A 13,752-nucleotide genomic window follows, 5' to 3' on the forward strand; every position below is an offset into this window, starting at 1 on the left:
TTACTGTTTTGCAAGAAAAGCGATCGGGAGCACCAAGGTAAAATACAGTTTTCTTCAATATATAAGAAGCCCATTCTTTTAATAAAGGTAAGTGCTTTTAGAGGTAGTTTTATTCTACCCAAGATAAGCAAACACTTGCATACCAGTGTAGTTTACATCCATGAATTAGAGGCTTATATGAATGGACTTCATGCAAGATCAAATGTGTCTTCACAGGATGTACTGTCAGTCAAAGCTCCATGGTGTGGTTTTTGCTTTGATAAGGCCAACAAAAGGACTGCAAAGGAGAATATTATTTAACTCTTTGGTTAGGTCTGACAGCAAAAGGTTTCCAGACGCACAGATGTCTACAAATCAATTTAAAAACAAGAATTTTCACACAATGGACAAGTGTCTTATCGCACAAGACTTGACCAAAGCGGTACAAGTAGCTAAACACTGGTCCTTACACTGTTCCATACTCTGGCAAAAGGTCTTGCATATTAACCCCTCCAAATATTCTGCTACAATGAACACTAAACCATATGTTTAAAATACTTTAACTAAGGTACACATCTTAACTTAAGGAAGAGTCATACAGCTATTGCAAACGTGTCCCTACTGCTATTAATTTAAATTTCATCTCTCAAGCAAAAACTCTTTACCTGGATTTCTAAACTCTTACTTAAATAATTAAGGCACCAAAACAGACCAATGGGAACACATTGTGTCATGCTTTTAGCACTAAAACCTTAAGAGGCAAGGCCAGCCTGCCTGACAGGGAGCCTTTTCTTTGTTAATCACAAATACTATGATACCTGTGTCACCCACTTATGACAGACACTTTACATTACCTTTGTTCTCAGGGTGACAGCCTCAACTGAAAATCCCAAACATCAAGGAAGTCTTAAGGTCACATTTCTTGAAGTCAAGCAAGATTCCAAAAGAGCCTACATGTACCCCAGTACAGTAGCTTCATCATTCTTCTCCCATTTGTAGGCCACTTTGGGCAACTATTTGTGTATTTTAAATATTTCAGAAAATGTGGAGTTAAGCAATCGATCAATTTGGTTCATCTTGGCCACAGGGGAGGGTACACAATGCCAAAGTTATTACTATTAAACTGGCTGGGTGAGAGGAGACACTCTCAGGAAGTTTCTACCACAAAAGCTTACTAAGATTAAATGCAATTCCTCCAACTCATAATGCTGGATAAAACACTAAGGTTTCAGAAATGAGGTAGCACTCTGGAAATAGCAAGCTAATTTCATGCACGTGCATATGTGTATGCATATATCTGATCATGTGCAGCCCAAATTATAAGAAGGCCTGCTATGAGTCACATAACCTCTAGTCAAACTAACTGCCATATTTCCAACTTTAACTCAGTTACACTGAGGTTTAACATAAACCCTCCACCGTTGAGTCTGTACTGCCCCTTACTATGAACATCCGATGATGGCCATAAGAGAGATATAGTTTGCATGTCAAAGATCTAAGTCCTGCAAACACTCTTTTTCTAGCATTTCCTACCTTCCAGACGTAAGATAAGCACCATGCAGTAGACCTAAAATGTCATTGAAGAGAAGATACCTAGTTTAAATGTATGTAAAATGCAGGCAGTGCAAGCATGACTTCAGAAACAGGAAGGTAAAAACACGTTTGAGCCTCTGAGAAGTTACAAATGTGGGCCCTCGCTGGCATAACATCACTGCAATACTGGAGATCTTAAGGATTTGCACAAAAAATTAAAAAGAACACCCTTCTAACACGAGAGAGTCAAAAACTTCCACTAACTCCTATGAAATGAACCAAATTTAAAGCTATCTACATACTTCTAGTTACTATCTCTTGAGCACACAGGCAAGAAATTTAAAGAGGAACAGTTCTTTGCTACCCAAGAAAAAAAAATCATGTTGTAGTTTACCTTATCCAAGGATCATTCTAGGCAAACTCATGGAAATAAGGCTGATCAATGGAAAAATTATATAAACTGACAGCACTCTATCTTTCCGAATGGAAAGCTTTCCGTTTTCATTCTAATGGCAGAGTTGGGCTGCACTACAGCTCTCCTCTTGGTGTACAAAAGGACCTAATCGCACATGACCTTGTATTTTCAGACAGTACCAGAAATGGAAATCACTATCTATGCCTTTTGGCATACCCAATAACCCTGCCTGGATCAGAGGAGCTCTAGGGAAAGGACAGGGAGCTGGTCAGCATCACTGCCTTGCCTGTTTCCTCCTGAGGACAGACTGCTGTCCAAAACAGGCTACAGGTAGACAAGTTGTCTGGGAGGTTCTGTGGAGTGCACCGAAGGAGCCATTCAGAAAAAAACCAAACTGTAACAGCAGAGTGAGGGTCAGTAATGTACTTTCCAGGCCTGAGATCATGGCTGTGCCTAGCATCAGTGAGCCAACATACAGCAGCCTTCCAGTACTTAAAGGCTGGAAGAGGAGAGATGGGAACAGGCTTTTTAGAAAAACCGGTTTTTTAGAAAGTCCCGTTGTGAAGGAACAGTAATGGCTTTAAACTAAGGGAGGGTAGATTTAGACTGGATTTAAGGAAGAATTTTTTTACAGTAAGGGTGGTGAAACACTGGCACAGGTTGCCCAGGACAGTGGTGGATGCCTCATCCCTGGCAGCATTCAAGGTCAGGTTGGATGGGGCTATGCGCAACCTGATCCAGCTGATGATGTCCCAGCTTCTGCAGAGGGGCTGGACTAGATGACCTGTAAAGGTCCCTTCCAGGCCACAGCATTCTATGATTCTGTAACATCAGAAGTTCCCTGCCTCCCTGTCTGCAGAAAGCTTAGTGGCTCCATCGCTTTGGAGATAGCCTGCTCTGAACAGGAGTTCTTCAGACCCAGAACAAGCGACTCTAGGCACTGTCCACTCGCACTTCCATATCCCTTTTCTCCATCAAACCCCTGCTTATTAGTATCAATGGTTCATAAAAGCAACAATAGGTGATCCAAGTACACTGAGACAGATGCTCTGCAGCACCTTGCAGCGCAGGGGCCGGCAAAAGGCAGTCTTTGTGCTGAGAGTGCCACATTATTTTTCCTCTGGCACCAAGCAATATTTTTGTGGAGTTAAGTGTTCTACGACTTACATAATTCTAATTGCTTAATAAACTTTTATTTGCTTAATTTCAAGCTTTCTGGGAAGTAGCCTACAGTACCAAACTTTTAAACACAGTGCTCATTCCTGCCATCGGTTATCCCTAAGTAAGTCCAATATTGATTTCCTGCTCTGAAAAAAAATTATTCTCATATATTGCAAATTACTTTGAAATCAAAACAAATCGCTTGGAAGAAGCCAAGACACAACAATGAAGAACTAAACAGCACATGGTTAATGAGTAACAACAAGCAAGGAAAACAGCACCTTGACAAGTACGGAACCCCTAAACTATCTGAGAAAAACTAACCCATGCTTGGGTTCTCCCCTGCCCCCACCTTACACGTCAAGATTTGCTCCTTCAAGCAGCAAAAATACCTTATGAAATAAATTGCTTTTAAGAACAATCAAATAGCAGCTCTAACAATGCAGTGATTTTTTTCTTGTTTCCTTTCATGTTAGGTGCATTCATTTTCATCTACCCAGCCTAACTCACCTCTGAAGGAGCTCCCAATATTGACTTCTGCTCTATATCAAACATGCTTCTTGACCCTGGGTCAAACCATGCTTCTGGGCAGCAGTATGTGTTTAATAATGAAGTTTCTATTTGTCTAATTTCTCAATTGTACCTTCCCTGAAAGACTGGCTCCCAGCACAAGAATACCATTCAACTATAAAAATGGGAAGAATTTCTTTTTTTTTTTTAAAACAACCAAAAAAGCTGCGACGCTAAGGTGCGATTGCACCAAACAGAGCTTTGAGTAAGCCATCAGGAAACACTTTCTAGCATTCTGCAAGTATCCTGAAGCCATCACTCGACCAAAGTATTGGGAAGAGGTCTATCAGCCTCTGGGCTCAAGCATTAAAGACCCTGGATTTCAAGGCAGACAGAGACCGTTCAGCAGCAACTGAGGTTGTGAAAGTTTCACCATGAACAACCTTCAGCCACTGAAATCTATCTTAACAAGCTTCTACCATCACCACATCACAGCTCAATAACCTTTGTTGTGGTCTTCCCCCAGTATCAGCTGTCAGAATTAACAGTGAAGTTCTCCTGCCATGCAGCAAAAAAAACCCCTCAGCTGAATGGAAGATGCCTATGGCATAAAGATGGCATCGACAAACTGCTGACATATAGTTCTGCAGATTACAGCGCGATCTTGTTCTCTACTGCTCAGACACTGCCTGCAAAACCAGAAAAACACATTCCCATCATTTCCAGAGCAATTCAGAACTACCACATAGCCCAGTGGAAACTGATCTAAAGACCTGTCTTAGCACACCATGGCCTTCCCAGCTGGCCTATGAAGAAGCAACTGGCCCTATGTGCAACCTGAACACAAAGCACTTAATTCTCAGAAAGGTCCTCCCTTTGTCACTGAAAAAAAACCTCAATAACAAATCAGCTGTGAGCAAACCAACATTTTAGACACACAAGCTCTAGCCACACTTCACCCTTAAACTCTGAGGGAGTCAGGGACCAAAACCTTAGTTCACCTATTGCATTTCACACTTGTAGCTCAATACAACTGACTTTGCCAGAACCAGGCAAGCTGGCAATTTCTTACTGACACCAGCTGAAGGACAGACATTTGCTCTTATCACTGGACCTCTTTGGAGGACTTAACATCACTGACCTTGAGCTAGTTTTGTGTTGCCAGCAAGGAACGAAAGATAACCAGTGAGCTCAGCTCCTTCCTCAAGTGTGATAATCTGGAACTGAAACAAAGGGTTGCCCACAACATTCCACAGGTGTTCAGTGTGACCGAGAATAAAGCCACTAGATGAGGCAAAGGTTGATAGAACCTCCACTGCAGATGAGCACCTTCAGCTGACTGCATCTTCAGCTGGCTTGTGGTTCAGGACTGCTCCTATTCCTCACTGACACAAGCTGCTGGCACACAACCGTCACTTCCAAACACTGCTGTCCCTCCCATCTAGCTGAAAGGTCCTAGAATGTGAAATTCTGCAGAAGATTTGAGCACGCTGTATTAGTTGATAAAATATGCTTAGATGCTGTGCTTGAATATTTAAGCATTCCTTGACAGTATCACAGTCCACACCAAGGTATTGATAACCTCCCATTTAAACAGACAGAGAATGTGATTTCTGCTTCAATTTATCAAACGCTACAGTATACAGAATTAACAATTGCAATCAGAATCTGTTGAAATGTTGAAAGAGCCTGTAACAGCAGCAGCTCCTGTCAAGGAGGTGCAAAGACAGCACTTTCCTCATTCCAGTTCTTTCAGCTAGTTCAACAATCCAGGGAGAAGGGTTGTATTTCTCCAAGAATAAACAAGGTGCCAAAAGCTGATGCTACCATCTCCAATAGCTCCATGAGCACAAATCAAGCATCTGTGTTCCCAGTCAACCATTACTAACACTTTCTTTATTAAGTTCACTTTAAACACAGGTTTTCCTCAAAATATTTATACTCAAGCTTCACTAGAAGCCTTTGTTTTCTCTCCAGTTCCTACCACACCTCAAGAGGAAGAATCCCAAACTCTCATTGCCACAAAGTTTAAAAAAAATGACATCCTGTAATTGCATATTTCTAATCCTGCTTACCTCATCTGAGGAAACTAAAAATACAAAACAAGATGAAGCTAGATGTTTCATGTAGCCAAGAAACCTGAAAAATAAATCAGACACTGACCTGAACTAGCGCTCACCTTGTGCATGCTATGACTGTATCACAGAAGTCAAACCACCAAATGAAATTTCATCTCTAAAAGGCAGATTAAGTCAAGTCTAACACATCTAAAGGTCTGCCTGAAAGCCCCATCCAAAGAAAGCCAAGAACATCACTTCTCAGGGCCTCAAGACTCCTTATCCCTAGGGACAGAGAGAGGGTCCAAGACCACTTTTGCAGTGGTTTAGATCTTAAGATGCATAGCCAAAGATCAAATGCTCTCTCCAGGGGGAAAGAGGAGACAGAAACAACATACAATAGACTCCAGCCATGCCGCTGGAAGGGAATCTCTCTGCTGCAGAGGGGGGAAGGTATCACAGAGTGGTTTGTGCTGCAAGGGACCTTTACAAATCATCTAGTCCAAACACCTGCAGAGAGCAGTGACATCTTTGACTGGATCAGGTTGCTCAGAGCCTCATTCAACCTCACCTTAAACGTTTCCACGGATGGGGCCTCCACTACCCTCGTCGGCAACCTGTGCCAGTGCTTCACCACCCTAGTTTTAGAATATTTATTCCTTAAATCCAGTCTAAATCTACCCTCTCCTAGTTCAAAACCATTACTCCTTATGTCTTCACGACAGGTCTTGCTAAAAAGTCTGTCCCCAAATTTCCTGTAGGGCCTTTTCTGGAAGGCTGGAACATCTGCTAAAAGTACTGGAAGGCTGCTACAAGGTCTCTCCAGAGCCTCCTCTTCTCCTAGCTGAAAAGCTTCAACTCTCTCAGCCTGTCTTCATATGGGAGGTACTCCAGCCCTCTGATAATTTTCAAGGCCCTCCTCTGGACCTGCTCCAAACGCTTCAAGTCCTTCTTGTTCTGAGACCTTATTCTCCCACTCTCAAAATAAGTATCACAGGATCGGTCAGAAGAATTTAGAAGAGAGGCGTGGAAGTTCAAGGACATAAAATATGAGAAAAATTATCACATTCCTAATATGGTAAGGCAACTGGCAACCTTGCCTAAATCTACACTTGTTAACATGCATCCTTGGACTATTTCACAGGCTGATTCAGCTCCTTTCCAGGAACAATTATGAACATAAGAGTCCAGAGAGTCCCCCAACTAACCAAAAATATTTTGGCCCATTGTGATCTCTTTGAAAAAACTGGATGCATAATGTCAGTGTAGGAAGAGGTCGCCAAGCCATTCGGATGTAAAAATGACCCAGTTACCAAACCAAGACTCTAGCAACTTCCTGAATAAGTAATAATGGAGGTGAGACTAAGAATATATCTATCACACCTCCATGAGTAAGTCAGCCAGCTCATTACAAAAGGCAAGTCTCGTGCCAAAGCCTTCTCTTCCTTCAAAACAATGAGGCCAAACTAAACGTGACTCAAATCTATGATTCCCCAAGCTACAGGATATTTTGGTTTTGTGGAACAAAGCCCTTAAACCTTGACCCAGAGAGGCCAGAAGATGCGTGTTAGCCAAGCAGAGGGATCATCCTAAGTTGTTTTTTTTTTTGAGTTTGACAGAAGCCAAAGGGCATGAAACGGGAGATGCAGGAGCCACGACTAAAACAGTTAACTCCAGGGAACCGCAAGATGAGGGGAACCATGTGTCCCTGACCATGGCAAGGGGGTTGAAACTGGATTATCTTTAAGGTCCCTTCCAACCCAACCCATTCTATGACTCTATGTTTTGCCAGAGACCGAGTGTGCATCAAGTGTGAAGGGGTGAACCCAATGCAATGTGTCTTCTGCAGGCACCGCGGGGTTTAATTGCTTATTTTTGCATTTTCTCCTCCAGTCATTTTGAGAATTTAAGTCTGCTCCCTCCGGTTCCTTCCTGGGACGGCAGCGCCAGCTTCCTCCCTTGCCGTATTTACGAGAGGTGAAATAACAACCACAAAAGTTTTTTTTGGATGAGCAGGAAGGTCGAGAGAGGAATTGAAATCATTTACCCACCTTCACGGACCAAGTGCTGCCGGGGTAAAAGTTTGGAGAGGAAAAAAAGCCTAGGGAGGAGGTTGCGGAGGGACAGGGAAGAATAAGAGTGAAAATCAGCCCTGAAACACTACGGATTTTCGAGGAAAAAAGCAGCCTTTACCCCGAATTCGCCACCCCAAGTGGCGGGTGGGCCGGGGAGCCCCCTCCTCCGAAACAAACCCGCGGAGAGCCGGGCCGAGCGGGTGGAAAGGAAGGATCCACTCTCTGCCAGCGGCGACCTGCCTTCTTTTGGGGTGAAAGAGGGGGATTTGCAGGCCGGGAGGCTGTGGGATGAAGGGGGCGGGGGGGCAGCGGTTCCGCCTCCTCTGAGCTCACAAAGGAGCCCAGCGGGGGCAGGCCCGGCGGCGGCCCCCGGGGAGAAGCCTTACCTTGAAGTACCCTCCCTCGTAGAGAGTGTTGGGGGGCCCGAAGATCGCCACCTCCCAGTTGTAGAGGTCGGACTCGTCCACCAGGGTGATGCGGAACCCTTCCACCGGCTCCTCCTGCAGCGACTTGAGCTCCAGCATCAGCGCCTTCTGCGAGCTGCTCATCTGCTGCTGGGCCATGGCGCGGCGCGGCCCCCCGGCCGCCCGCCCCCCGCTCTGCTTCTGCTTGTGCCGCTGCCGCTGCCGCCGCCCGCGGACCCCTCCCCGCCTGACGCCGTCGCCGCCGCCGCCACTTCCTTTTGTGACACCGCCCGCTCCGCCGCTGACCTCAGCGCGCCGGCCACGCCCCCGGCCAACCCACGCCCCCTCGGCGACAAGTGTGAGGCCGCGAGCCACGCCCACAAATCGGGCGGGGAATTGTGACGTGAGCCACGCTCCCTCTTCTAAACCACGCCCAATCGATGGAGGCCACGTCCACCCCATGTGGTTAAAGGACTCGTAAGCCACCCCCACTCCAATAAGCCACGCCTCCTACACTAAACCACGCCCACTCCCTACTATTCAATGCGGCCTCGAGCCACGGCCACCGCGCCTCAAGCCACGCTCACACAGGGAGGGAAAACGGGGCCCTCCGCGAAACCACGCCCCCTCGATGGTGTTTGGTACGGCCGCAGGCCACGCCCAGCCCCCAGTGCTTAATAAAATCGAAAGTCACGCCTTCTCAATAAACCACGCCCCTTCTCGAAACCACGCCCACTCAGTGCTATTCAAGGCGGCCTCGAGCCACGGCCACAGCGCCGCAAGCCACGCCCACCTCGGAGGGGTTATTGGGCTCGCGAGCCACGTCCGCTCTGAGAAAACCACGCTTCCTCCGCGCCGTTTGGTGCGGCCGCGAGACACGCCCATCCCGGATGTTTAATAGAGCGACAAGCCACGCCCTCTCTGTGCTCGTTAAGGAGGCCGCGCCCCGCCCCGTGGGCGGCAAGCCACGCCCAACCCTTGCCCTCTTCACGGGCCTCGCAAGCCACGCCCCTCTCCTAGCCACGCCCACCGCTCCTCGAGCCACTCCCACTCGCGTCCCCCAATGGAGGCAGCCCCGCGCCATAAGCCACGCCCACTCCGAGCCTGTAACTGGGCCACGACTCCCCGTAAGCCGGGCACGCCCCGCCCACTCCGGCGCGCGCTCCCCCCGCCGCGTCCCCGGGGGCGGTCGGTCGCTGTTCTCCGCGCTCGCCCACGTGACCCGCGCGATGTATCGAATTGAGTCGCCAAGGTTAGAAGAGCTTATCCAGTCGAGCCGTCAGCCAGCGCCGCCGTGCCTGCTGCACCGTGAGCCGGAGCGCTACAACGGCACGTTCTCTGAGCGCCTCCAGGGATGGAGACTCCACCAGCTCCCTGGGCAGCCTCTGACGGGGCTTCACCACTCTTTCGATAAATAAACGTTTCCTCGTGTCCAATCTGAACCTCCTCGGGTGTACTTTGAGGCCATTCCCTCTCACTTGGGAGGAGAGACCAAGACCTCACACAACCTCCTTCCAAGCAGCTGTAGACAGGGACGGGGTCTGCTCTCAGCCTCCTCCTGATGAAACACCAGTTCCCTCAGCCTCTCCTCATAACCCCTGAGCTCCAGCTCCTCCTCCAGCTCTGCTGCCCTTCTCTGGACACACTCCAGCCTCTCAATGTCCCTCTCACAGTGAGGGACTCAAAACACAGGATTTGAGGTGCAGCCTCACCAGTACCGAGTAGAATCCCGTCCCTACCCCTGCTGGACACACCATTTCTGATCCAAGCCACGACGCTGTTGTCCTTCTTGGCCACCCAGGCAAGTGCTGGCTCATGTTCGTCTCCTCTCAGGCTGCGAAGGGCAGTGGGCAGGGTGGAACACGCTGCTGTGGCACCTGGCACCCGTGGCCACAGACGAGCTGGGTTTGTGCAAAGGATGGTTTCCTGGGAGCAACTCTGTGTGTCCTGCACCAAGAGGAGAGGAGCAGGCAGTCACCCCCTGCCACAGGTGTGAAGTTCGTGGGGCTCCACAATGTAGAGGTGCTCAGGTATATGGTTTAGTAGTGGACAGGTATGGTTGGACTCAATGATCTCAGAGGTCTTTTCCAACCAAACGATTCAGTGATTCTGTGATGATGTGCGAGGATCTATAGGCAGCACACGTGGCCTCAATCCTTCCTCCCATTCCATGGTCCTCTTAGTGGAGAAAATTGTTTAGGGACATCCATGGACCTGTGTGCCTATTCCTTAGCAAGCCTTTAAGGAATAACATAAATATCACTTATTATAAAAATAAATAAGGAAAAACAACAAAGTGATTGCCAGGAGGAGGATAATGGAGACAGCATATCCCCAGCTGGGTGAATCTGGGTGTCACTTCTGGAAACATCAGTGCCCCTGCTCATCAGTCAGCGCCTGCAGTGTGGGCATGACCACTTGCGAGCATGATGTCTTAACTCAGCCCAGAAAGGAGGGATAATAAGGATGTAACAGCCCTGGCAGAGAAAAGCTCATGTGTGTTCCTGGAATTAAAGAATTAATGTGGTTTTAAAAGGAATAATTGAAAAAACTAACTCACTGTGATGAGTTCTAGATTAATTGTAATGTCTCCTCCAAAATGTCAGAGTTATTTGAGGGAAATCTCTGCTGTCTGTGGAGCTGTGAGCAAATAAAAATTGGAGAAGAATAACAGTGAAAATCATGTAATGCCCTAATTTAAATCTGTAGTGTTGGATTATGCAGAGTCCAGAGGTGAAATGATAAGACTCTGGGGCGCTGCTGTAGGAGAGGGATGGAAGAGTGTTTGTTTTAGAGATTAATTAAAGGAGCAAAGTGACGAAGGACAGCAAGAATAGAGGGAGAGTAAATAGGGACTGCCCAAAACGTAGGAACTGATAATAGTGCATACTTATTTCATTAGACCACAAGACTCAACTGCTGCAGGATTTTACTCCATCCAAGAACTCACAGATGTTCAGAAGGGCAGGACATTTATTTAGACAATAATGAGTGTATCACAGTTACCACACAGAAAGGAATGCGGTTTATTGGACACCTCATGTTTGAGATAATCTTAACCCATTTCTACCTGGCATTTCTTTCACACTTCTGCATGTGGCAGGGCTATTCTACACTACTCCTTGGACAAACATGTTGGATGAAGTATCCCATCATAAGCTACAGCCTTATGCAGCTTTTACCCTCTCCTTTGCCTCCACCACCTCTCACTGCTCTCCCATCCCAAAGGCTGCCCCACGGCATAGGTGACCATTAGACCAGTCTCCTGCCTTTTTCAAAGCCATGGACTTTCCCAAAGGCATGGGACTGATAGCTGGGGCTCCCTGCATTGGTGGGGGATCACGCAGCTAGGGCAGCCTGCACTGCAGGTGAACCTCAAAATCTCTACCTGGCACTTGACAGCCACAGCTCCTTCTCCAGACCCACACACTGGAGGCTGATGGTTTTCCCAAAACACCAGCTGTTACTGGGATAGATTTGACCCAGTGGCAAACATGGCATCATCCTGCTCATCCTTATGACTGCTCCGCTTGCCCTCCTCCTGCCTCTTGGGCTTTCACTAAGGAGGCCCCCATCACCTTCTCCGAAGATTGTGCAGAACCAGCACTAGTACCTGGTCCAGGGCTTGTGACTGCCTCTGGGCTGTATTCAGTTGGACTTGATTATCGTAAAGGTCTTTTCCAGCTTCGATGATTCTGTGATTCTAAATACTCCAGCTTGACATGTTGGGGGCACGTGCCCTTGCAAAATCCCATATCAATCTGGACACTGTCCCAGTGGAGACTGATGTGGGTGTTTTTGTGAGCTGCGATGAGCTCTCATTGACTGGTGTAGGGGTAATCTGGAGGAACATCCCTCATCCATCCCTGGCTTGCCCAGCTGTGCTGCAAAAAGCGTGTGTTCCTTTACACTGGTGGCATTGGTCAGCCACCATCGCTCACTCCTTACCACCCTGGAGTGAGCTCCGATTTACAGAGAGCTGCTTAGTTTTGCTCTCACATCTTCAGCCTCTGGGATAGAGGACTGGATCACAAATGCTTGGATGGGCAAAACACTGTTTGTTGGAAGAACTCCTCAGTGGCCGGCCTGTACCATGCTGGGTGTGTTTTCTGATGGAAGCCCAGACCTGTGTTCTTTTTACCTATCTCTTGGGTTAACAGACGTAGTTTCATCAGTACGGCATCAAGTTGACTGGCGAGACATGTGGGTGGAAGCCAAATTCTAACTTCGATGCCAGGCTTCTGGGTGGCAGGTACTTCCATCACTGTTGGGTTTGGCCACCCTTCTCAATACCTCAACATCTGGGCCACATCTAGGAGAGTTCCAGACACAATGCCCTCAGCAGTGCTTCCTCTGGGACAGAGAAAGCACCTGCCATGTCCACCTGGCCTCACTACAGGGGTCAGCGAGAAGTAGCTTCATCTCTGTTCTTCCCAGTCCCAACAGCCCAGTCCCAGCTGCCCATGCTTCGTTACCGCTCCTGGCTCTGCAGACCCTACCAGTCTAACTCACACCCCCATCCCCACCTCCCAAACGCCCAGGTTTAATGTCATGTCCACCATCATTCCCAGGTCCCCAGCCCCAGCACGCATTTCCAGGTGCTCCTCCACGTGCCTTATTTTCTCTGTGAACAAGTCTGATAGAACAACTGTCCTGGAGGCCTGTGACCCTCCTCATTGATGCCAGCCAGCAAGGACCTGCCTACTCTGCTCTTTTAATGTGGCATCTGAGCTTGTGGGTGAAATATGGGTTTGCTCAGGCTTGGGGAGGAAACTGTTGGGGTGATTCAATGGGTGGGAGCTGAACTCTTTGGGGATTGTGCTGCCCGTAATTGTATGGTAATTGAAACACCTTTCCTTTCAGCCAGCCTCCAGTGCAGGCATTGTCTGAACCAGACTAATGTTGGGAGAGATGGAAGAAGCAAAGTTTGGAGCTATTCAGGACTTATCTCCACCTGCTGCCTGTCTTGAATGTTAAGGAAAGAGGTAATAATGTAAGGCAGAAAGTAAAGAAAGTCCTGGTGTATTCAATAGGGCAGGATGAAATTTTTCCCTCAGGTCTGCTTTTAAGAGAGAATGTCTGTCTTCCCCTCCCCCAACGTTTTTCCCCCTCTTCTGTAAAAACATCCACTGCTCATATAAAACAGAGACTGTTGGAACAACAGAAGCCTGGGCAGCCCCCTCTGAGGCTTCTCCCTGCATTTTTTACCTATGCCTCTGGGGAGGCTCAGCTGCTCTGCCTGGTGTCCCCTTCCCCTAACCCAGGCTGCCCTGGAGCTGATATCGTATGGCATTTCTCCCCTCTAATCAGCCCTGATATATCACAATGAAAGAATAGAGCCTTGTTCTCCTCCATTAGCTGTTCTCTCACGGATAGTCACTGCCTGCCTTCGAGCAGGGCTGTCCATGGGGTGTGCTCTGCCACAAACTGTATTGTTCCCTCTTTATCTCCATTACCTGCAAGAATTGGTTTGATTTTTGGGCTCACAGAAAAAGAAATAAAGTCTGGTAGGAACACGTGGCTCCAGGAAGGGGAAGTCTCACCAGGAGGGGATAGGGCTACGTGCCATTAATCCAACCCTCAGCAGTTGTTGCTGTAAAACGAACCTTAATATGCCA

The 13,752-nt window shown here is 47.7% G+C and overlaps 1 protein-coding gene across 1 annotated transcript in view; it reads right to left on the reverse strand.

Annotated features, from left to right (window-relative positions):
* UBE2R2 (ubiquitin conjugating enzyme E2 R2) overlaps window positions 1–8,430 on the reverse strand; it is a 57,520-nt gene extending 49,090 nt beyond the window's left edge. The window contains exon 1 of the mRNA XM_009566636.2: window positions 8,117–8,430. Coding sequence (XP_009564931.2) covers window positions 8,117–8,293 — 177 coding nt within the window. The 5' untranslated portion in view covers window positions 8,294–8,430. The remainder of the gene's footprint in view (window positions 1–8,116) is intronic.
* Between the last annotated feature and the right edge of the window lie 5,322 nt (window positions 8,431–13,752).

The sequence above is a fragment of the Cuculus canorus genome, chromosome Z (genome assembly GCF_017976375.1).
Source record: "Cuculus canorus isolate bCucCan1 chromosome Z, bCucCan1.pri, whole genome shotgun sequence".
Classification (NCBI taxonomy): domain Eukaryota; kingdom Metazoa; phylum Chordata; class Aves; order Cuculiformes; family Cuculidae; genus Cuculus; species Cuculus canorus.